This window comes from Toxorhynchites rutilus, chromosome 1 (genome assembly GCF_029784135.1).
Source record: "Toxorhynchites rutilus septentrionalis strain SRP chromosome 1, ASM2978413v1, whole genome shotgun sequence".
Lineage (NCBI taxonomy): Eukaryota > Metazoa > Arthropoda > Insecta > Diptera > Culicidae > Toxorhynchites > Toxorhynchites rutilus.
In genome coordinates, this window is record NC_073744.1 from 5,497,018 (window position 1) to 5,520,097 (window position 23,080).

At 39.1% G+C, this 23,080-nt stretch overlaps 1 protein-coding gene across 8 annotated transcripts in view; it reads right to left on the bottom strand.

The window, feature by feature from the left end:
- LOC129762149 (filamin-A) overlaps nucleotides 1-23,080 on the bottom strand; it is a 185,894-nt gene that overhangs the window by 120,309 nt on the left and 42,505 nt on the right. For all 8 annotated transcript variants that reach the window (XM_055760144.1, XM_055760147.1, XM_055760148.1 and 5 more), the window contains one exon: nucleotides 15,327-15,693. In XM_055760144.1, coding sequence (XP_055616119.1) covers nucleotides 15,327-15,693 — 367 coding nt within the window. The remainder of the gene's footprint in view (nucleotides 1-15,326; nucleotides 15,694-23,080) is intronic.

The window sequence follows — 23,080 nt, forward strand, 5'->3', positions numbered from 1 at the left end:
TGGATTAATTCGATTTTTTCATCCTTTAACAGTCATTCGTGATGAGTTCAGACCTTGGTTGAATAAAATTATTCTTCTCGCGATCGATAAACTTTCACGGCTTCATATATTACAAGCCTGTCCATATTACCCCCACTACATGTCCATTATACCCGCATCGAAAAAAATGTTGTACTTTTCGGTTTGTTTTAATTTTAGTAATTTTAGTGACCAATTAAGTAGAAAAACAGTATATTGAATTGCAAGAAACTGCATCAATGTTTTGAGAAACATGAGTTGTCAAAGATATAATTGAAGTTCTTCTTAACATGTCCGTTCTACCCCCACCTCCCCTTCTCTAAAAACAGTACGGATGGTATTCCTAATGGGACCTAAAATTATCAAATCATTATAATGGTTAGCGGATCGACAGGGAACACGTCATTTCGTTCTATGTTGGTGTTAGACGCCAGGCTCGAATTTTCATCAGTTCAAATCATGTTTATTGATAGCGATGATGGAATAGCCTCTCTGGCTTATGTTGTTGAGAGCCTCCTTCTTATTAATCTTCATTATAATATTCCACAAACGACTCGACCTCCGATGTTTACGGACGGGAGTAGAACATAACAACGCGCAGCAACTGATTCTAGCGCTCAATTCAATCGTGGTAAATAACAATATGACATCCTCTGAGAGCCGACGCGAGATCGTGATATCGCATCAAGCCATGACGTAATTCTGATGGTGAGTAGCAGCTCAGCTACCATTAGTATTCATTTCGTTGCCAATCATGATGGCGCGTTGTCTGGCTCTGAAGTTCCTTCGTTTCGATTGAAAGGTTTTTTTTTGTATTGTCGCTGTAATTGCTGGCCTTGACCTTATATAGCGCGGAGTTATGATTGAAGCGGGAGGTCCTATTGTTCTCCTATCTCACTCTCTTTCTATCTTTTCGTTCATTTGCATTCCGACGGAAATAGATGCGGGCTAGTTGTGTTGTCTAATTTGAATAATTACTTTCGAATCGATCAAAGCTGGAATATGAATAAGATTCCTAGATCGTATAATGGAACATCTCCAGAAGGCTTCCGAGTCAAATTCTGCGCGCGCTACACTAAGGTACACACATTCTTCGTTCACTTGGCAGGTTTTTGAGCTCAAGTGCAACCACCCCGCAACCATCATCTCGTCGTCGATTGCAGCCGCCACAGGTGTGGCCCAGACTGCATTCCATTAGCTCTTTTCCATATTCGATCGTTCCGCGCAGACATTGTTCCATCAATGAAGAACAAAAAAAGAACGAACGACAAACGGAGAAATAAGTCCATTCTGGCGCGAGGTTAATCCCGCGCTCGGTGGTTGATTTTAGGGTTTGGTTAGCGCGCAATTGCATCCGACCAAATGGCTCCAATGACACAACACAAGTGAAATGCACAAACACTGTCCATAAACATTCCAGCGACGACGAAAGCAAGGCTTTCGTCTGTGTGTTTGCATTTCGAATGTGTCATTTTGCAGCGCGAATGCGATGCCATCAGCTCATCATCATCGTCATCGCCACGATCATTCGTGGTTCTCTGAATCGGCACAATGTGAATCAGAAAAAAAATGGTTTTATCCGGAACGAACGGTGAGTATTATAGTAAATCCGCGCATAGTGGCTGAATCATGAGCGCAACTATTGCTTTAGGTCATAATAGATTGCTATTTTCGAATAAACTAATCTGGGATCGCTTCGGAATGACGGTTTATTAGTCACACGTTCATATGAAAATTATCTTCATATTCGCTGAAGTTGTCTAAATTTGGTGATGATTTCGACTTCTTTTTAGCACTTCTTGAATTGGAAATCGGGCTGCGATTGCCGCGTGTTTGTGGTGACTATGTTCGATGCCTTACCAATGGCTATTTTCGGCAGTGAGTCATTCGTTCTTATGACGAGATGTTCGCTATGATTTTATAGATAACTAGCTGACCCGGCAAATTTCGTCCCTCCCAAAAGTTATTTTTCGATATCACATCCACGTTTTCCTACTGAGCGCTGTTCATGGGTCCAATCGCAGAATTGTTCATTGATTGAAGAAAAAATTACCTTTAAAATTACCTTTTGCTATAAAATTCCTAATACTTCTACCAAAACTCGTCATTCTGATATCAGATTATTTTCAGACACAATTCTCGTCCATGATTTTTCAACCACTTGCAAATAACATGTTTCTCCGTTACATGGAATAAATGTTTGATACAAAAAATATGATAGAATAAACACAGCTCTAAATCGGACAATTCCTCTCTTGAGTTTTGCTCTTATCAAACACATTCGGTGATCCATTTTTATTTATATAGATAGGAGACGAATAGGAGTGCGTTTTATCACATTAAATTCCATTTCCATTTTCGAACGAAGATCAATTTCGTTAGCACAAACATCAAATGGACTAAAAACGCTTGTCAACATGTAATTGTAGAACATATGCGAATTGATTTTTTTTCCAAATTTTCCCATTTTCCTTCAGAGTTTTCTGAAAATTTTCAATTGTCATGTTTGGTTGGAATAGTTTTGGTTAAAATATGTGTGTTGTTTTTAAGGGACCCCCTCTCCATTCCAGAGGAGGGAGGGGTGACATACCATCGTAGAAAAAATTCTCGTACACAAAATGAGATTCTCGAGTAATTCTTCCCCCCTGTAGAGAGGGGGTGGAGTGTCAAACCACCTTAGAAACATTTATTGCCTCCTAAAATCTCCACATGCCAAATTTGGTTCTGTTTGCTTGATTAGCTGAGTTATGCAGAAGTTTATGCTTCATTTGTATGGCAACCACATCTTTCTTCAGTAATGTCACTAAGCATAAGCTTTTCAAAAGTCTCGTATTCCTCACTTCATTGCTTGCGATTTCCTTCTATCTAAATCTTAAGAATTTGCGCAATTTGTGTACCTGTGTACGATATGTCTTCAAATGACATCGACTTGCGAGAGTCTCCCACCTCCAATACCGTCTGATTGACTGTCCATTTATTAAATTTGCTCCGATGAGATGTTGTATGTTTATATTCAATCTTGCAAGGACAAAACTCCCAGGCTATTTACACGAAAAATTAGTATCTCTAAGAGGTTCAGATTAAAAAAAAAAAAATGTTATTCCACAACACTTCAATGCCAGGTATGGTAACTCTTTCTTCGTGAGAGGCATTTCACACTGCACAATGGTCCAGGAGGTGCATTTAAGTGGAAGTCAGCATCTAGAGCTCGACAGTTATTCTACAGTAAGATTGTCTTCGACAAAGTTGTTGCAAGGGGGTCTCCGTAGCCACCTTGGTTGCGCGTTCGCTTAGTAAGCGATCGATCGCGAGTTCAAAACTCAGGGCCCTCATTGACCATCTTTGTGTTGTTACAGAATAGCTACGTCCACGCAACAATGAACAGCGATGGAGATCGATCCACGGTCGAAATTAGATCGATTCATCCATACAACTGCTCTGCTCTGTAAGACACATCGGGCTGCTGTTCTATATATAACTCAACAATGATCAATCAACTGTCTCCGCTGTCCGGTGGTCTAACTGGATAATGGAAGAACGGAAAGAATACTCTTACGCCTAAATGGCTACTGTGTAAATGTACCGTATGCAATGGTATAGAAGGAATATTGGCGAATGGCAACTGTGTAATGTAATGTGCTATAATTATAGATATGATAACCATGTGACATGTACACGATTAAAATTCGGCTCTGTTACTGCTAAAATGCTATAATGAGCCTAAAATAAAATGAAAAAAAAAGTTGTTGCATATGATAGGGCGCTTATTTTGATTTTGGCAAAAATAGGGTGACTAACATTTACGATGAAATAAAAATTCCAACTTTCTTATCTTTATAGATAGAGGTAATTACTGGAGTCCAATCGGTAGCTAATATTTAGAATGTCCACCTCTATTTCGGATCACTTTGAAAACTCGATTTGGCATCGAGTCAGACAGCTTTTAAAGTGTTGCCATATTGATTATAGCCCAACACTCCTGAATTACTGCCAGTGTTTTAGAATATCAAAAAATATTCACGAATAACGAATGTCATTTTATTTCAGTGTAAATGATTTTTCTTCAGCTTGAAACACATTTCCCTCATTATATCGATGACAATAACAAAAGAGTTCATTTTGTTCATATCGCTGATGCATGAACAAATTTGCTATAATGAATGAATGCGGCATTGAGTGGGGTTCATAACTTCGCTGTTATTTATACATTAAATATCAAAAGCAGCAAATTGATATTCATCACATTCGAAATGATATTCGTTCTGGCAGTGAATTTTCCAAACACGGCATTCGGCAGCTGCAAAGCAGCACGGGCTCATAAAACATTTGGATAGAGACAAGCAAAAAACCGCGAACGATCCCTAAACGCGGTAACTATTGTATTGCAAGCAGCAATACAATTAAAGTTCGAACTAAATAAAAACCATCCGCACACAGCAGCCTCAGGTTAAAATTAAACAACAGCTGATATTCATTTAGCTAGAATGAGATTCAATTCTGACGTCTCGAATTATCAATATGAAAATGACACTGGGTGAAAAAATAACCTTCAAAACATATTGAAGAGCAAAAGTTCATTTGCTCATATTCACTGGTTGTCTGGATCTGTTATTTTGATTTTCGTTTGGAGTATATAGGTTCTCGATGCAACTTAGCCCGAAAATCTATGCATTTGAGCTTAGCGATGACGATTTTTTTCAACACTGATTACTGCCTTGAGACTGGAAATGTTGTCAAATTGTCATCCGTTTGCATAGACCATCTCAGCCAAGATTCTCCATATGCTCTCTATGGGATTGCAATCGACTGCAAGCAGGTCATTCAAGAAGCGGAATGTCCTTCTCGGCAAACCATGCCTTCGATTGCTTGGAAACGTGGATCTATACATAATCCTGCTGAAAAAACGACATCCTCGGTAGCGTTATTCTCAATATGGCCAATCAAAACGACCTCCAGTAATTGAAGATACTTTTCGGAATTCATTCGGGTGAAAATGAAACAAATGGGAAGCTTTCTGTGATAGGAAACGGCTCCCCGCACTGTCAAACTTCCGCTTCCGTTTCGCTTCGATCTCACGCCTTAATGTATGAGCAGGACATCGTTTCCTGGTTGCTTCGTGTCTTATTCGACCTTTAAGACGCAAAGTAACTTTGGTGTTCCCATTTGTTGGTCGTTATATCCCATATCTCAGATCGACCAATTTTTGTTATGATCGAGCAATTAGAAAACTTTAGTTCACTGAATATCTTTATTATTTTCCGCCCCTCTTCCGTCAATAGAATACCTTTCGTCATTCCTTTAAATTCTACGTAAATCACTAATCTGACCAACTTCTCACGTTGCACATCTAATATTTATCTTGTTAATTGAACATTCCCAAGTATTTTTTCAAAAACACAGGTAAAGGCTTAGTGATTGTGCGAAAACTCGATTTTTATGCCCTGCGGCTAAACGTATGTCTCGGGAAAAAACGGCGTGTGAATGTTCATATCCACCGATGCCGCCTTGTGTGTGTGATTGTGATGCTTGTTGATTGTTGACTTTCAGTAAAATTGACTTAAATATACTACCACTACAGTAAATAAGTATCCCGATAAAAAGAACATTCCTAGTTGTTTTGTAAGTGTTTCAAGTTTTTTTTTCAAGTGCGGCTAAACGAATGTCTATCACTGTATTTCTTCCCAAAAAATATGCTCTCTTAATTCGTTTGTAATTTTTTTTTGGGGGCAAACATAAAAAAAATGTTCGTTGACGGCATTTGAAAGAGCATACTTGACTCTACCTGATGTGTGGGATTTCCAAAACTATGTTATTTTTTGTATTTAAGTAAACTAAAATTCAAATTATGAGTTTTCGGGTTAAAAAGCATCAATAAGTTTAAGCAGAATTAAGATATTGACAAGTTCTGCATCGCAAAATATTTGTCTCAATAAGCTCTAAATGTCATTCTAAAACAATTTTGTTGTAGGATTTGAAGTATAAATGTTAGAGAAAAAAACCGTTTTTTTATGGTCACCCTAATGAAACTTAAAATAAAAAGCGCTATAGCGGATATTTCAAGAGATAGAATAAAACTTTGTTCTACAAAGCTGCTTAAAATAACTGAGGCTACAACATTGTTGAACCATATTTGCCTCTATCTAAAAAGATAAGAAAGTTAGATTTTTCATTTCATCGAAAATTTTAGTCACCCTATTTTTGATAACATGAAAATGAGCGCCCTATCATATGTAACAATTTTGTCGAAAACAGTTTTTGTCTAGAGAATAAAGATCTTCCATCAAGTTGTATTCTATCTAAGTTGCCTTAGGGTCACCATGAAAAAAAAAAGGTTTTTTTTTGCTTTAGCTTTTATATTTCAAATTCTGCATCAAAATGTGTTAGAACGAAATTTAGAGCTTATTGAGACAAATATTTTGTGATGGCGAACTTGTCAATATCTTAATACTACTCAATGTGATTGATTTCACACAAAGACACATGATTCCAATTTAAGTTAACTCAAATACAAAAATATAACATAGTTTTGGAAATCTCACATTATGTAGAGTCAAGTATGCTCTTTCAAATGCCGTCAACGAACATTTTTTTATGTTTGCCCCAAAAAGAATGACAAACGAATGAAGAGAGCGTATTTTATGGGAAGATATCTCAGTAACTTTGAGTAGAGTCGAGATATTGACAAGTTCTGCATCGCAAAATGATTGTCTTGGTAAGCTCTAATAGTCTTCCAAACACAGTTTGCATATAATTTTTTTATCAATATAAAAGTTAGAGCAAATAAAAGCGCTATATCGGTTATTTCAAGAGATAGAAAAAAACTTTGTTCTAAAAAGTTTTCTTAAATAATTTGGGCTATAACATTGTAGAACTATGTTTACCTCTATCTATAAAGATAAGAAAGTTGGAATTTTTATTTCATCGTAAATGTTGGTCACTCCATTTTTGACAACATCAAAATAAGCGCCCTATCATATGCAACAACTTTGACGAAGACAATTTTTGTCTAGAGACACTTAAATGCACCTTCTGGACCATTGTGCACTGGAATTCATAGACTCTTGTTTTCACAAATCGTGTTTAGGAGGAAATGTAACAATTATTATTAAATTATAAAGTAATGCACCATTTCGCACTTAAATCAGTGTAACAATTAAAGAGACAAGAGTCTCAAGTCACTCATTAAAATTGAGTAAAATAAAATAAAATAAATAAGCACGTAGACTAAGATTTACTTTTTTTGGTTCGGCTATGCGTCTCTTAAATCTTCAAAGCTCTGTATTTTCACGACATTCCTACACGTTGTTGGCATCAATTATACGTGCGGTAGAAGAAATTTGGAATTTGGACCACCCAAAGCAAATCGCCTAATATTTCCAAACCAATACGATCTAAATAAAAAATGTCGCATTGTATACTAAGCTACACTTGTTTTCTCTCAATCAATAATGTTTAATCATTATATCAAGCTTCAAATTACCAAATAAATCATAAAATAGAAGAGATGATTTTTGGACATTAAAATTTGATGCGGGGTGATTTGGACCGTCTGTGGGGTGATTTGGTCCAGTGTGTGTTTCATCGAAAAAAACATACTTATGTTTATGTAAAGTATTTTGGGATAATGTTACAATCAGTAACAGTGTTCTGGGATCGATACCAGGTGTCTTGGCTAGATTCCATACCAGTAAAATGGGATTGAGACCATCTCGAATGCTGCATGGATCTTTTCACTGTTGTTCGAGCATTTTGAAACACTTTCGATGCTTGGTCAAAGGAAATCCGTTCTTGATGGCCGGCGTTGCTCTTACAAGCTCCTCCTTCCAACATTGTCTGCCCATCCTATTTTTATAATTCAGCGGCATCTGGAATCAATTAGACCGAAGAAAAGCCGTAAACCTGTAGGATCAATTAACCCCATAAAAACGTGTCCATATTACCCCACAAAACATGCAAAAATTAAAATGCATCAAACTTACAGTTTCGCTGCAATTTACGGCCCAATACAAGAAAAGTTTGTTTAACCCTCTACAGCCCAAGCCCGCCTTTAGACGGGCTTCGCGAATTCTCTTTTCATATTATTCAGATATTATTTTCAATGTTCATCCCCACTAGAACGCCTTTAGAATATTTTCATCTATCACACATACACATTGTTTTCATGCTGGCAGCTTTCTGCTAGGAGTATTTTATGTTGAAAGTCGGAAATTCGAGATAAAAATGGAGTAGGTTTTTTAGAAAAATAAAAAAACATGGGCGGTAGAGGGTTAATCAGCGAGAAAAACCTTGAAACCACGATCGGAAATCCCCATTTTTTGACAGTCAAAGTGCTTGCCGTGTTCATGCTACCGTTTCTTTCCACTTGTCGAATTTTATCAAAGTTTTTTTTACGTTAGGTACATACAGTTCAACAATAAAAGGAGATGACATTATAAAAAAAATCCAAGTTAAGCCGTACTTTTTGAGATAAAGGGGTGATCCAAACCACCCCATATGCCCAACTCACCCCTTGTTACCCTACATATGGAAACTACTTTTGCTCTTGTTTCCTTTTGCTACAGCGCTTTCGAGAGAAGTTGGTCATTGGAGGCCAATTGGAGTAACTCAATTATAGCCGTGCTGAATGCGTGAAAACCGAGAACCGGATTCAGACAGGGATATCGCGCACTCAAGATCTAGTACCACACGACTCAATTGGGCTTCTGAGACAAGTGAGAATAACAACTCCCCAAACTGGAATCGCGTTAATTCTGACACTGACAGTAAAATGTTCCAGCCGAATCCGAGCTTCGAATCTCCCGACAATCAGTTTAACGTAATCTAACACAATCCTCCCCGGCGGCAAATTCTCAAGCTATTGGATGGCATTGCTCTTGTGAGCGGAACTTGTTACCGTACCTGGGCACTCTATTCGGGACGGCGAACAGACAGCGATCGCAAAACATGGTAAACCCCCATCATTACAACAAGTCCAATTCAGGCGGCGCCAACTATCATGGAACCATCTTATTAGCAGTGGACAACAATGAGTGCCGTTTTGGAGCGGCGGACGCACGTGACTTCGCGAGCGGCCAGCGAACCAAAAAGGTTCCGCAGTTCCCTTTCGTTTGGGTGTGATGCCCGTTGCATCACAGCACCGCCGAAAGCGAAAGTTGGATTGGTACAAAACGTCGCCGGAATGGGTGGTAGAGTGAGCGGTAAGCGGTCGTACGAAAATGCACTTCATTAAACGAAACGCTGAAAACCAGACTTGTCGAGCGAGAGAAAGAATGGGGGGAAACAGGGGAACCTAAGGGAAAGAGATCGGAGGTTTATCGGACACGGTCTGGTGCGCTAAGTAGGTGTTTTATGTATCCATTATCGAGAAGGGGCTGATCTTCCTACTGACTCAACCGGCGCATCGTCTTCCGTTCCGAGGAGTGTCGCTGACATCATAAACAACCGTTCCGGGCCGGTAATGATCGTGGGTCGAAACCACAACAAATTAGTAATCATTGTCGCGACTCGCTCGTTTACAATTGCCTCGGCGACATTATCCAGCAGCCAGGCGCGTGAAGAGTAACAATGTTAATGAGAATCCTCGATTGCAACTTTGGTCACGTATTACCATCATACTCCTCAGCAACTGCTAGCAAGATCCCTCCTAGTTTTTTTTTCGTCCATCAAGCAGCAGTTGCAAACCGGATTTCGAGCGAAGATCGCAACATTACGTCATTGTCCAGTTTGCAGTCTGCGCGAGCTTTGGTCATAAAAAGAAACAAATTCGCGCATAATTCCAGAGCGTGTTTTGCGTGCAGCAGAATAACAATAAAAATGATTGTAACAACATACGCACACGCGAGCCAAAGTGGCTGGAAGAAGGGGGACAAACCGGGCCAGTAAAGAATTTGAACAGAAACTTCACTTAAACGTATACAAACTCAATTCAATGTGATTTAAGCTGCTCGTAGTTTGCGAGTGAGATCCGGGGAGGGGCCTGAGAGCGGGTGGCGGGTAAGCGGCGAACATAAATTCGACCGTGTGTACATTTGCTCGGCGTGTGAGATCATTTAGTCTCCAGGTCTTCGGGTTCGGAACAAGTTTTCGCACACAACCTTTGAACGGATTGTTCCTTCGGCAATCTTCTCTCGGTTGTCGCTGGAAGAAATCGACGCATCACTTTAGCTGTCAACATTGGCCAGCAATTCTCGACAAACAACGCAATGCATCTTAATGAGGGTGCAGATTTGTTTTTTTTTATACAAACCCCTTTCACTTCAGCCAAAAATAAAACGGTAATAAGAGTGGCTCTGCGAGCAGAAGTATGCAGAAAAAAAACCTGAGAAAACACTTGTTTCCTAATTTGCACTCTCGTCAGGTTCAGTTTTGCTTCAATCTTCAAACATTGATCATTTCATGGCCGTTGGGGTGAGTCTTCGAAGAGAATTATAGCTGCAGCTGCCTAACAGTTGTACACGCACACGGCGATACACGGGTTTGCGGTCATGCAATGAAATTCGTCAGCTTTGTGCATCGTGTTCAATGTGTTTTCATACTTATTTCGATTGGATTACTTTAGTCTGTTTGGAGCCATTCTGGAGTTTACGGAAACAGCCATCAAGGGACCATCACGAGATACAACAACCTATCAATCATGGCGACTACAGTAACGTCTCGATTATATCACGCTCAAAAAATAAATTCACGTGATAAAATCTTTTTGACGTAGGATTACGTCTTTCGGGAACATATTGGGGTACAAATTGAAAATCGAAAATTGAGCACATCGTGAAAAGTCATTTTATGATGGATTGATGAGAAATTTTTGCGTCAATCGATTTCGGTACTTCATAACAATTTTTTATATTGAAGAAAATAATATATGTCATGAAACTAATTACCGAACAATTGAAAAATCTCAATCTCATTTTTATATTGCAAGTAAGGTGAGTGATACGATTAATTCTAGCAAATAAAATTTAAATTTGGAACTTTAATGTTGGTTGCTTCGTGAAACTCATGTCAATGACCGATCGTGTATTGTGAAAAATTTAGCACAAGTGTAAGTGTATAATTCTATATGGTAGCAGTTGTGTTAAAAATGACTTGAAATATGAAACGATTTATTTCAATTTTCAAAAATAAAAACCAAGGTGTGTTCTCGCTCGAGAACGGGTCATTTGGTTTAAGCTGTCTGTTCTGTTGTGTTCTGCGGCGATAAAAATTGGAAAAGTGAAGAAATATTAGAAAAAGTGATTTACTATATGCTTTACATTTAGTATTAGTTGTTGTTAGTCCAATTAAAAATCCGCAATGGGTTGAATAAACACACACAAAGTAAAAATTATAAAATAAATTTACCTTTTCCATTTAAAATATGTTTTCTCTATATTAAAGTAACATGTTTTTACTGATGAGAAAAATTGATAATTGTGTTCGGTATTGGTGCTTGTATTATATAATATTACACTGGCAAGTTTTTTTTTCTTTATTTCATCCATACATAACCCAGGAGGCATCTCGTCCAGGATCACAGAGGGCGGTTTTCATCATATCTCGTTCCACTTCGATATTTTATACTGATACGCACCATCCAACGACTGTTTACCATTCTTCTGTCATCATCACTCGGTAAACATTGGCGGGGTGAACAAACAATTCCCAACAACCAAACAAAATGGTTCAGTGCCACCAAATCATTATCAAAGAGTTTAACGATGTAATTCTTCAAACATATCCAAAATTAACAGATAGCCTAACGGAATCCTACGTCAACTATGCGGTCGTATCTCGGACACAACCCTTCTGTGACTTTTTTTTCTCCAGTAACAGTTCGGCTGAAATGTTTATAAGGTAACACAGTAAAACTATTTTTTTTTTGCAAAATTCAATTTTATTATTCAACATAATTGCCTTCGAAAGCGACACAGCGATCATAGCGATCTTGCGACATTTCGATACCATTTTTATAGTACTCTTTCGTTTTTTTCCAAAATAGGCCTCAGTTTCGGCAATCACTTCATCATCGGTCTTAAATTTCTTGCCAGTGAGCATTCTCTTCAGGTCTGCGAACAGAAAATAGTCGCTGGGGGCCAGATCTGGAGAATACGGTGTATGCGGAAGCAATTCGAAGCCCAATTCATGCAATTTTAACATCGTTTGCATTGATTTGTAATTTTTCTCTTTTTTTCACAATAACAAAAGTTGCTTCACTCTCAATGGTGTAACTCACGAACCAATCGACCGATGGCTGTCAATTTGACACGTGTCCATAGAAAGATGTCGCTTTGTGATAGTCAAGTAGATTTTTGCAAGAGGCACCATCTAGACGCCAACCTTATGAACTTTTCGGCCGAACTGTTATGTATGATTTCAACACGATTTTTCGTGCAACATGCAAAATTTAGAGAAAGAGATTTATTAAAATATTGATCACTGGACGCGTAAAACAACACAATATAACGTTGTAATCGAAAATATAATAATGATTTCGACACGATTTCTCGTGTAACATGCAAAATTTAGAGAAAGAGATTTATTAAAATATTGATCACTGGACGCGTAAAACAACACAATATAACGTTGCATAACGAAAATATTGTTGCAGTGCTTTTCCCATAACAATTTCTCGTTGTTTTCTGAATTACAGTATACAGTAGAACCCCGATTATCCGCGTAATAGTCTGGCAACGTCACCTCGGATAACGAAAGTCGCGGATAATACAACAGAGGCAGACTGACCAAATAGTTCAGTTTTGATTAATTCTATGAATGAGTGAATAAAAACGAGAATAGAACCAAACAATCAAACATTCTTAAATTTACCTGCTTTGTTCTTTTTTGTTCGTTCATAGTCAGATGATGGAGAGACCTTGCGAAGCAGATTAGTATTTGTAGCAATTTTATCATAGAAAATGTAACATCCCAGATCGAAGCTTTGTTTCACAAATGTCATAATTATCAGAGATCTAATTCCATTGAGTCGTGACTCTTTAGTTATCCACATAATTTTCATCGCACAAAAATCCTTTCAACTGATCCGACAGACGCAAAATTAATAAGCTTCCCGAATACCTTAGACTCTTGAAATTTGCTTTCTGAAAATAAATGTGCCCAACGATTTGCAACAAGCACAGATTCTTTGTTTTAATATTTTATTTCATTAATTCTCATTCCATGGTTTCATTGTCCACTAATCAAACAGTACGTTTCCATCTATCTCAATAGAAAGTTTTTTACTAATGCTCCTTTGAATCTCTGTCCATTCAGAATTCAGGTCCTGTATTTAGTCTGAATCGACTAGATCTTTTAAATACACTATAAACATCATCAAAATAATAGAACATTCAATGTGCAGATACACCGTATTTTCAACAAGGCCACAAGCTGATCTCTGGTAACACACCAAATACCACGTGGACAACTTTAGAGGGGGTTGGGGGTAAGAAAATGACTACGCTTGTCCACGGAGAGGGGGAGAGGGGGTACAGACTTAATCCATGTGGACAGGAAGAACAAATATATCTTTTAAATACAATCAATTTTTTTTTGCCAAAATTCGTTTCATTTGCTTGATTAATTCCCGAGTAATGTAGAAATTTGTGTTCAATTTGTATGGCAGCCCCCCTTAGAGAGGGGGGAGGGGTCTCAAACTATCACGAAAACCTTCCCCGGCCCCAAAAACTCCTACATACCAATTTTCATGTTGATCGGTTCAGTAGTTTCCGAGTCCATAAGAATCAGACAGACAGACAGAAATCCAGTTTTATACATACAGAAGAGAAGATAGAAAAAGATAGAAAATGTGGTTTGCTCGTCTCGTAAGAACATCTCATTTGGCATTCAAAGTGAAATTTAACGATAGGAACCGCTGCATTTAACCAATAAGTAGTTACTTTTGTGTAAATCGACAACAATTTATGCCAGCTACTGTTCCTCTTAGCCAAACGCCAGATGTTTTGAGAGCATCAATCCCAACAGTTCACAAGACTGGACTACTTGGTAAACGCCAATGCCCCAAAAAATATCTGGTAGAAAATAATGAATCTATTTGGACGGACGAAGGCTCGGATACAAAATAACAATTTGCTAGATGCGGATGATTTTACAATTCAAAGTGTCCAGCATTTTCGTAGAGCCAACAAATAATGTTTATCATTATTATTTGTCATGTCCAATTTTCTGGTATATGTTGTTGTAAAGCGCTGTTCTTCAAATTCCTCTGGTCACGTAAATCTTGGCCTAGAGGAGGTGACTCCTTATAACATTCAAATAGTTGGACATCGATTAAAACCAAATTACAGTACACTTTTTTTGAATCTACCACCAAGTTCGATTCGACCTCTGGGCGATTCTTTCCTGCTAGTCGCTACACTGGAAAACATACAAATCTCAATTCGAAACTGAAAACTTTTCGTAAACAGCTTGAATATTACGCTACAATTGAATGAATGCTTTAAAAATTGTTTTTTTCTACTTAATTCTCATATTTTGTTTATTAATTTAACGAAGAACTAGTTTAACCTTCACATTATTTCTTATGTTTTTAAAAACGTGATATAAGCGAAACATTTTCAGTGATTAATTCGAGAATAACATAAACGGGACGTGATATAAACGCACAGTGATAAAATCAAAACGTCACTGTATTATCTTTTTTCATTCTTCTGAATTGCTGCCGCATCCAGTGCTCAAGTCTGGTTCGATAATTTGACCATATTTGACTGAACCTGCTGCAGCAGAAAGTCGATGGCGTGCCGGCAGATGCAGATGCTGGTCAAAGATGGAAGGTGGAAATGCGAGTGTGGATTTCCAAGAACACTCAATGCATGCCTCTCTACCAAGACAGCGGCGACCTTCAACTGTTTCCACAGAAACATATCAAAATCCACTCCGATCTTTTCGGCAGTCACAAAGCTCCAGAAGCGCAGATTTTTTTTTTTTTTGTCAAACGCTAACGCTCACGAAAGCTATTTCGCTTCTCCAAATCTTCATCATCAACGCCACGGGCGAACAAGATTCGTCTGGGAACCAGAATAAAATTATTACATAAACAACAATGTAGCCATAAATATATTTTTCGGTTATTCTGTTCCTCTGGTTTCCGTTTTGTTGGACCAGTGCGCTTTTTCCCCCTCCCAGTCGGCGTTTGTGTTTTCATTAACTTCACTTTTTGCTTTGCGTTTTCTTCCGCTGCTGCGGAAGAGATGAATTCACACGGATGAGCCAATGTATGTGCGCTAATTAACGCGTTTGAAATAATTGATTTTTGCATTCGAGACTCAAGAATTGTGCGGTTGTGTGCTCGGAACTTTTTTTTTTTTACTCACCAATGTTAACAATCTTGATCCCTTCTAGTTCGAGGAATTTCAACGCCACCGAAACATTCTCCAGCTTTTGGCTGCGGAAGGTCGGCCGCTTGTTGTGTTTGCTCATGCGCTTCTGGGACAGCACCTCGATCAGGGCGATCAGCTTCAACCCGTCGGCGAGGTCCGTCTCCAGGCTGGCGATGTTCCTGTCGATGATCTTCAGATGTTCGTTGGCCCAGCGGGTGAAAGTGTTCTGCTGTATCCGCTTCCACTGGGCATCCTCGGCCAGTTCGCGTTCCGCCTCCATCTCGGCCTCCTCGTCCTCCGGATCGTCGTATTCGCGGGGCTGCTGCTGGGCGGTCAGCTCCTGGTAGTACTGGGGTGTTCCCTGGTGATAAGAAAGAGAGCGTTTCAGTTTTGTGTGTTTCGTGCAAAGACGCTCAATCAAAATAGTGGCGAAATACACACATCTATATTATGAACAATAACGAAACACAAATCTCGATAACGAATAACAAAGCACTACGAGAAACGAATATAAACCAATAGGGCAATTCCTCCCTCAAGAAAATTTGCAAACCTTTCCTCTTCACCCCCTCATTCTCCCGCTCCCGTTTCCGCTCAACTCCCGAACTTGCCTCCCAGCCCTACTGATCCCGCTCCCGCTCAACAATCGACCTCGACCTCCCCCTCAGTTGCTTCCTCTCCTCGTGTCAAGGTCTATCCAGAAGATTCACCTGGAGCTGGCCCATGGGTTGTTTTTTTCCGGCCCAAACCGAACGGAAAATCCATCAATGTCATTCAGGTTTCGAAAGATCTGGCAAGATATTATTCCTCCGTGGTCGAAATCTCTAAGGTTAGACCGAACAAACTGCGTGTTGTCGTGAGTGATCGGAAACACGCAAATGCAGTTGTGATCGACGAGAGATTCTCCCTAGAGTATCGTGTCTACGTGCCGTCCCATGACGTAGAAATCTCGGGGGTGATAACTGAAACGGGTCTGACGTGTGAAATGATAAAGGAAGGAGTTGGTAAATTTAAAAGACTCCCGTTGGTGGGCGTTAAAATTTTGGACAGCCGCCAACTAGGGAAAGTATCCCAAGAAAAGGGAAAAACTAAATTCACGCCGTCAGACTCGTTTCGAGTAACTTTTGCTGGTTCCGCTCTCCCTGACTACGTCATGGTGGGCAAATTAAGACTGCCTGTGCGACTCTTCGTGCCAAAGCCCATGACTTGCCAAAAATGCAAGTCAGTTGGTCACACTTCAGATTATTGTGCCAACAAGGAGCGCTGTGCCACTTGCGGAGAGCAACATGAGGGGAAATCCTGCAGTGCGACTGAGCATAAATGTCCATATTGCGGGGGATCCCCACACGAGCTCTCAGTTTGTGAAACTTACAAGAGTCGCTGGGAGAAACAGAAGCGCTCTTTAAAGGAACGCTCGAAACGCACTTTTGCGGATATTTTAAAGGGCGCTTCTCCAATGGCCCAACAACAACAACTAATCAACACACAAAATGTCTTCGCCACGTTGCCCGTTGACGAAATGGAAGCGGACACAGCTAACGGGGGCACACCGTTCATTTTCCAAGGGAATCCCCGGCGCAAAAATGTGACCATTCCCAAAGTTCAAGGACAAGCCCCTCCGGTTATACCTCCTGTTAGCATGCCTAAAAAATCGGGTGCAGCGGACAAGCAAAATCAGGTTCCTCCTGGCTTCCGTGGGAATAGTTCACCTTCGAACGACCCAGCACTCGGGGGAACATCAAAAACCCCAAATGTCCCTATTTTTCCGTCCAGCTCAACTCCCCAATCGGGATTTATAAAGCTGTCTGACCTTTTGGACCAAATCTTCAAGTGTTTTAATGTTTCCGACTCCATCAGAACCATTGTCATTTCAATGCTTCCAGTATTAAAGACAATTTTGCAACAATTGATGCAAACATGGCCCCTCCTTGCAATGATTATCTCTCTTGATGTCTAATTCAAATAGAGAGGTCGGAGATATCACTGTTTTACAGTGGAATTGTCGTAGTCTTATCCCTAAATTGGATACATTCAAATTTTTAATTCATAACTTCAATTGTGACGTTTTTGCTCTGTCCGAAACTTGGCTTTCTTCGCGAGATGATATCTCTTTCCACGATTTTAATATTATACGCTTGGACCGTGTTGACAGATACGGAGGGGTGCTATTGGGGATCAATAAGTGCCACTCATTTTTTAGAATTGACCTTCCACCTATTGGGGGGATCGAAGCTGTTGCTTGTCATGCAAACATCAGAGGCAAAGACCTTTGTATTGTCAGCTTGTATTGGCCTCCGAGAGCTGCGGTTAGCCGCAAGCAACTTGTTGACATGTGCTCACTCCTTCCTGAGCCACGATTGATCTTGGGAGACTTCAACTCTCACGGAACTGCCTGGGGGGAACAGTACGACGACAATCGTTCATCGATGATATATGACCTTTGTAACAGCTTCAATATGACCGTTTTGAATACTGGGGAAACAACACGTGTTCCTAAACCTCCTGCTAACCCAAGTGCTCTTGACCTCTCGCTTTGCTCGAATTCACTATCGTTAGATTGCAAGTGGAATGTAATCCAGGACCCCAACGGTAGTGATCACTTGCCAATCAAAATTTCCATCACCATTGGTTCGAATTCTTCTGAATCTATAAACATGGCATATGACCTCACAAGACACATTGACTGGAAAAAATATGCGGACGCAATTGCTCTAGCCATCAATTCCAGAGATGGTTTGCCTCCATTGGAGGAGTATAACTTCCTTTCTCGTTTGATATATGACAGCGCGGTTCGCGCTCAAACGAAACCCATCCCAGGTTCCACCATTCGCCGAAGGCCTCCCAATCCATGGTGGGATAGCCAATGTTCCAAGCTTTATCAGGATAAATCGAACGCATTTAAAGCTTTTCGGAAACGTGGAACCATTGAGAATTTTCAAACGTATTTGGACCTTGAAAATCAATTTAAAAACATGATCAAAGGGAAAAAACGTGCTTATTGGCGAAATTTCGTGGGAGGTTTGTCACGAGAAACGTCAATGAAAAAATTATGGAAAGTGGCTCGAAACATGAGAAATCGCTCTTCATCGAATGAAAGCGAAGAATATTCACATCGATGGATTTTTAATTTTGCACGGAAGGTTTGTCCCGATTCCGTTCCTGTGCAAAAAATTGTTCGAGATATACCACAAGATAGGTGCGATCTTGATTCCGAGTTTTCGATGGTAGAATTCTCTCTTGCTCTCCTTTCATGTAACAATTCGGCTCCAGGAACGGATAGAATTAAGTTCAACTTGTTAAAAAACCTCCCTGATGTGGCGAAACATCGCTTGTTGAATTTATTCAATCGGTTTCTGGAGCATAATATTGTTCCAGATGATTGGAGACAAGTACGAGTTATAGCTATTCAAAAACCCGGAAAACCCGCGTCCGACTTCAATTCGTACCGCCCAATAGCAATGCTGTCTTGTATACGGAAATTGTTGGAGAAAATGATCTTGTTTCGCCTTGATCGATGGGTTGAAACGAATGGCCTACTCTCAGATACACAATATGGGTTCCGCAGGGGCAAGGGGACGAATGATTGTCTTGCGTTGCTTTCTTCAGAAATTCAAATGGCTTACGCCGAAAAAAAACAAATGGCTTCAGTATTCTTGGACATAAAGGGGGCCTTTGATTCTGTTTCAATAGAGGTTTTGTCAGACAAATTACACTCTCGGGGTCTTCCGCCTCTGTTGAATAATATGTTATATAACTTGCTTTGTGATAAACAGTTGAACTTTTCTCACGGGGATTCGACAGTAAATCGGGTCTCCTACATGGGCCTCCCCCAGGGCTCATGTTTAAGCCCCCTTTTGTACAACTTCTATGTAAGCGACATCGACAATTGTCTTACACAAAATTGCAGCCTAAGACAACTTGCAGATGACGGAGTGGTGTCTGTCGTTGGATCAAACGAATCCGACCTGCAAGGACCCTTACAAGATACTTTGAACAATTTTTCAACCTGGGCCATTAGGCTAGGGATCGAATTCTCCACGGAGAAAACAGAGATGGTGGTTTTTTCTAGGAAGCATAGACCAGCAAAACCAAAGCTTCAACTTTTGGGTAAACCGATCACTCATGCTATGTCATTCAAGTATCTTGGGGTCTGGTTCGACTCCAAATGTACTTGGGGGGCCCATATTAGGTATCTGAGTAAAAAATGTCAACAAAGAATAAACTTTCTCCGTACAATTACCGGCACCTGGTGGGGAGCCCATCCCGAAGATCTTATAATGTTGTATCGAACAACTATTCTCTCAGTGATGGAGTATGGCAGTTTCTGTTTTCAATCAGCTGCCAAAACACATCTCATTAAACTCGAGCGAATTCAGTATCTTTGTCTCCGTATTGCGTTGGGATGTATGCCCTCAACGCATACCATGAGTCTCGAGGTTTTGGCAGGCCTACTCCCACTAAAAGATCGCTTCAATTTATTATCGCTTCGGTTCCTCATCCGGTGTAAGGTTATGAACCCATTGGTGATCGGAAATTTTGAGCAGCTTATCGAGCTAAATTTTCATTCAGGATTCATGAGCTCATATCATGAATTCATCTCCATGCAGGTTGATCCTTCTTCGTATACTCCCAACCGTGTTTGTTTTCCTGACTACATCAATTCCTCTGTACATTTTGATCTGTTCATGAAGGAGAAAATCCATGGAATTCCAGATTATCATCGATCGGGGATCGTTCCTATGATCTTCAATGCAAAGTATGGGCGTGTCAATTGTGATAATATGTACTTTACTGATGGGTCCTCTATGAATGAGTCCACAGGATTTGGAGTGTTCAACGAAATTTTTAGCACCTCCTACAGTCTTCAGAATCCTTGCTCTGTGTATATTGCTGAATTGGCAGCAATACATTGGGCGCTGGACAGCGTCGCCTCACGACCTGTTGAACACTATTACATTGTAACGGATAGTCTTAGCTCTGTCGAAGCTATCCGTTCAGTGAGGCCGGAAAAGCACTCGCCGTACTTCCTTGAGAGAATACGAGAAAATTTGAGTGCTTTAACCAGACGCTGTTATGTCATTACCTTTGTCTGGGTCCCTTCACATTGCTCAATTCCGGGTAATGAGAGGGCTGACTCATTGGCAAAGGTAGGTGCAATTGAAGGCGATATTTATCAGCGTCAAATCGCCTTCAATGAATTTTATTCTTTAGTCCGTAAAAATACCATCGTTAACTGGCAACGTAAGTGGAACGAAGATGAATTGGGTCGGTGGCTTCACTCGATTATCCCTAAGGTTAGCCTCAAACCATGGTTCAAAAGTCTGGACTTAAGTCGGGACTTTATTCGCACCTTCTCTCGACTCATGTCCAATCACTGTTCGTTAGACGCGCTACTCTTTCGTTTTAATCTTGCCGATGGCAATATCTGTGCTTGTGGCCAAGGTTACCACGACATCGAACACGTTGTTTGGTCGTGCGAGGAGTATCTTGTTGCCAGATCGAATTTAGAAAACTCTCTTCGGGCTAGAGGAAGGCAGCCCAATGTGCCGGTGAGAGATGTGTTGGCTCGGTTAGACCTTGATTACATGTCCCAAATATATGTCTTCCTAAAAGCTATCGATCTTCGTGTGTGATTGTCCTTATATCCTTATATTCTCCTTTTCCTTTTCCTTCGCGAGAAATCAAATCCCTTCTTACTAACAATAGAATAAGGTGAAATGTAAATACATGTTAGATATAAGATAGGCTTAAGAATTGAGTATGATGAATGTGAGTGCGAACATTGTCAACATATCCTTATATCCCATCCTCTTCCTGAAACAAAATGTCACCCTTCTAAACTCGAGCAAGCCGCGAGTAATCGGTTCTCTACCTCATTAACATTAGAATTAATAAAAAATGGTTATGTATACTTGTAACTATACAGATAGGAGTTTGGCTCCTTTAAACTTATGTAACTGAGCCTGTAAAAATAAACGATTTAATAAAAAAAAATAAATAGGGCAATTCCAAATGAAATTGACAAATGACAGAACATGAGCATTTTTGATTCGAATGAAAGTTTGTATTTCGTGTGGGTTGGAGGAAATATGAGTTTTCTACAGCGATTGGGATTTTTTGACTCAAGTGTAACTTTTGAAAAGTGCGTATCAATTTTACTATGAGAAATCTTCGATAATTTATATCTCAAAAACTATGAGTCGTGCCGAAATAGTGTCTTAGAAAGAGTTATAGAACATTGATGTTTAAATGTGAAAAAGTATGCACTGAGAAAAACAAGATCAGTACTCTTTTTTTATTTACAAAAAAAAAACTTTAAAAAAACTAAAAACATATTTTTTGATTTTTTTTTATTTTTTTATATAAAATAGAATCATGTAGAAAATTTAAAAAATTAGTCCAAGATGGTAAAACTATTTTTAACAAACATCGAATTTTTATGAGTTTTCGAAACATCAAATTTTTGTATGTTCACAATCGTTTTTAGCTACAAATTATGAATCCTGATGTGATTTAAAATAAAAAAGCTCTTTATCAAGTCCTTTTTAAATGCAGCCATTCTCGAGATATTTGGAAAAAACATTTCCAATATATTGTCTTTTTTAATAATTTTTTTAATTAATGTGTTTTTATTTTCTTTTACTTTAAAAAAAATTAAAAATGAGTCCAAGATGATAAAACTATTTTTGACAAACTTTGTGGAGCTTTGAACTTTTTTGAATTTGAGAAACTTCGAATATTTGTTTGTTAACAATTATTTTTAGCTACAGATTAAGAATCCTGATGTGATTTAAAACAAAAAAGCTCCTTATCAATCTCCTTCTAAATGCAGCCATTCTCGAGATATTTAAAACAATATTTATAATTTATTGTCTTTTTTATAGCTAATAGGCTCTTTGAATATGTTCGTTGTTATACCGTCATGTTCATGAAAATTTATGAATCTGCTTATAATTTTCAACAACTTTTCCAAACACATCATTATGGTAAAAATATATGTGGCTCTGCCATACAAATGATGATTCTGCGTAACTCAAGAACTAATCAAGCAAATGGAGCCAAATTTGGGATGTGAAGGTTTTTGGGTACGAGAAATGTTTCTTTGATGGAATGACATCCCTCCCTCCTCTGCAATGGAGAGGGGGTTCAATAAAAATAATACACATAGTCCAACCAAACATGACAATTGAAAATTTTCGGAAAACTCTGAAGGAAAATTCGAAAAATTCAATTCGCATATGTTCTACAATTACATAGTGACAAGCGTTGTTAGTCCATTTGATGTTTGCGCTAACGAAATTGATTTTCGTTCGAAAGTGGAAAAGAATTTCTTATCACATTGAAATTCATTTCCACTTTCGCACTCCTATATCGTCTTCTATCTATATAAATCAAAATGGACCGCCGAATGTGTTGATAAGAGCAAAACCCGAGAATTGTCCAATTTGGGGCTGTCTTTATTCTATCATATTTTCTGTATCAAACATTTATTTCATGTAACGGAGAAACATGTTATTTGCAATTGGTTGAAACATCTTGGACGAGAATTGTGTCTGAAAATAATTTAATATTAAAATGACGAGTTTTGGTAGAAGTACTAGGAATTTTATAGTAAAAGGTAATTTTAAAGGGTAGATCAGAAGATCAATCAATGAACAGTTCTGCGATTGGGCCCATGAACGTGCACTTAGTAAGAAAATGTGAATGTGATAACGAAAAATAAATTTTGGGCGGGACGAAATTTGCTA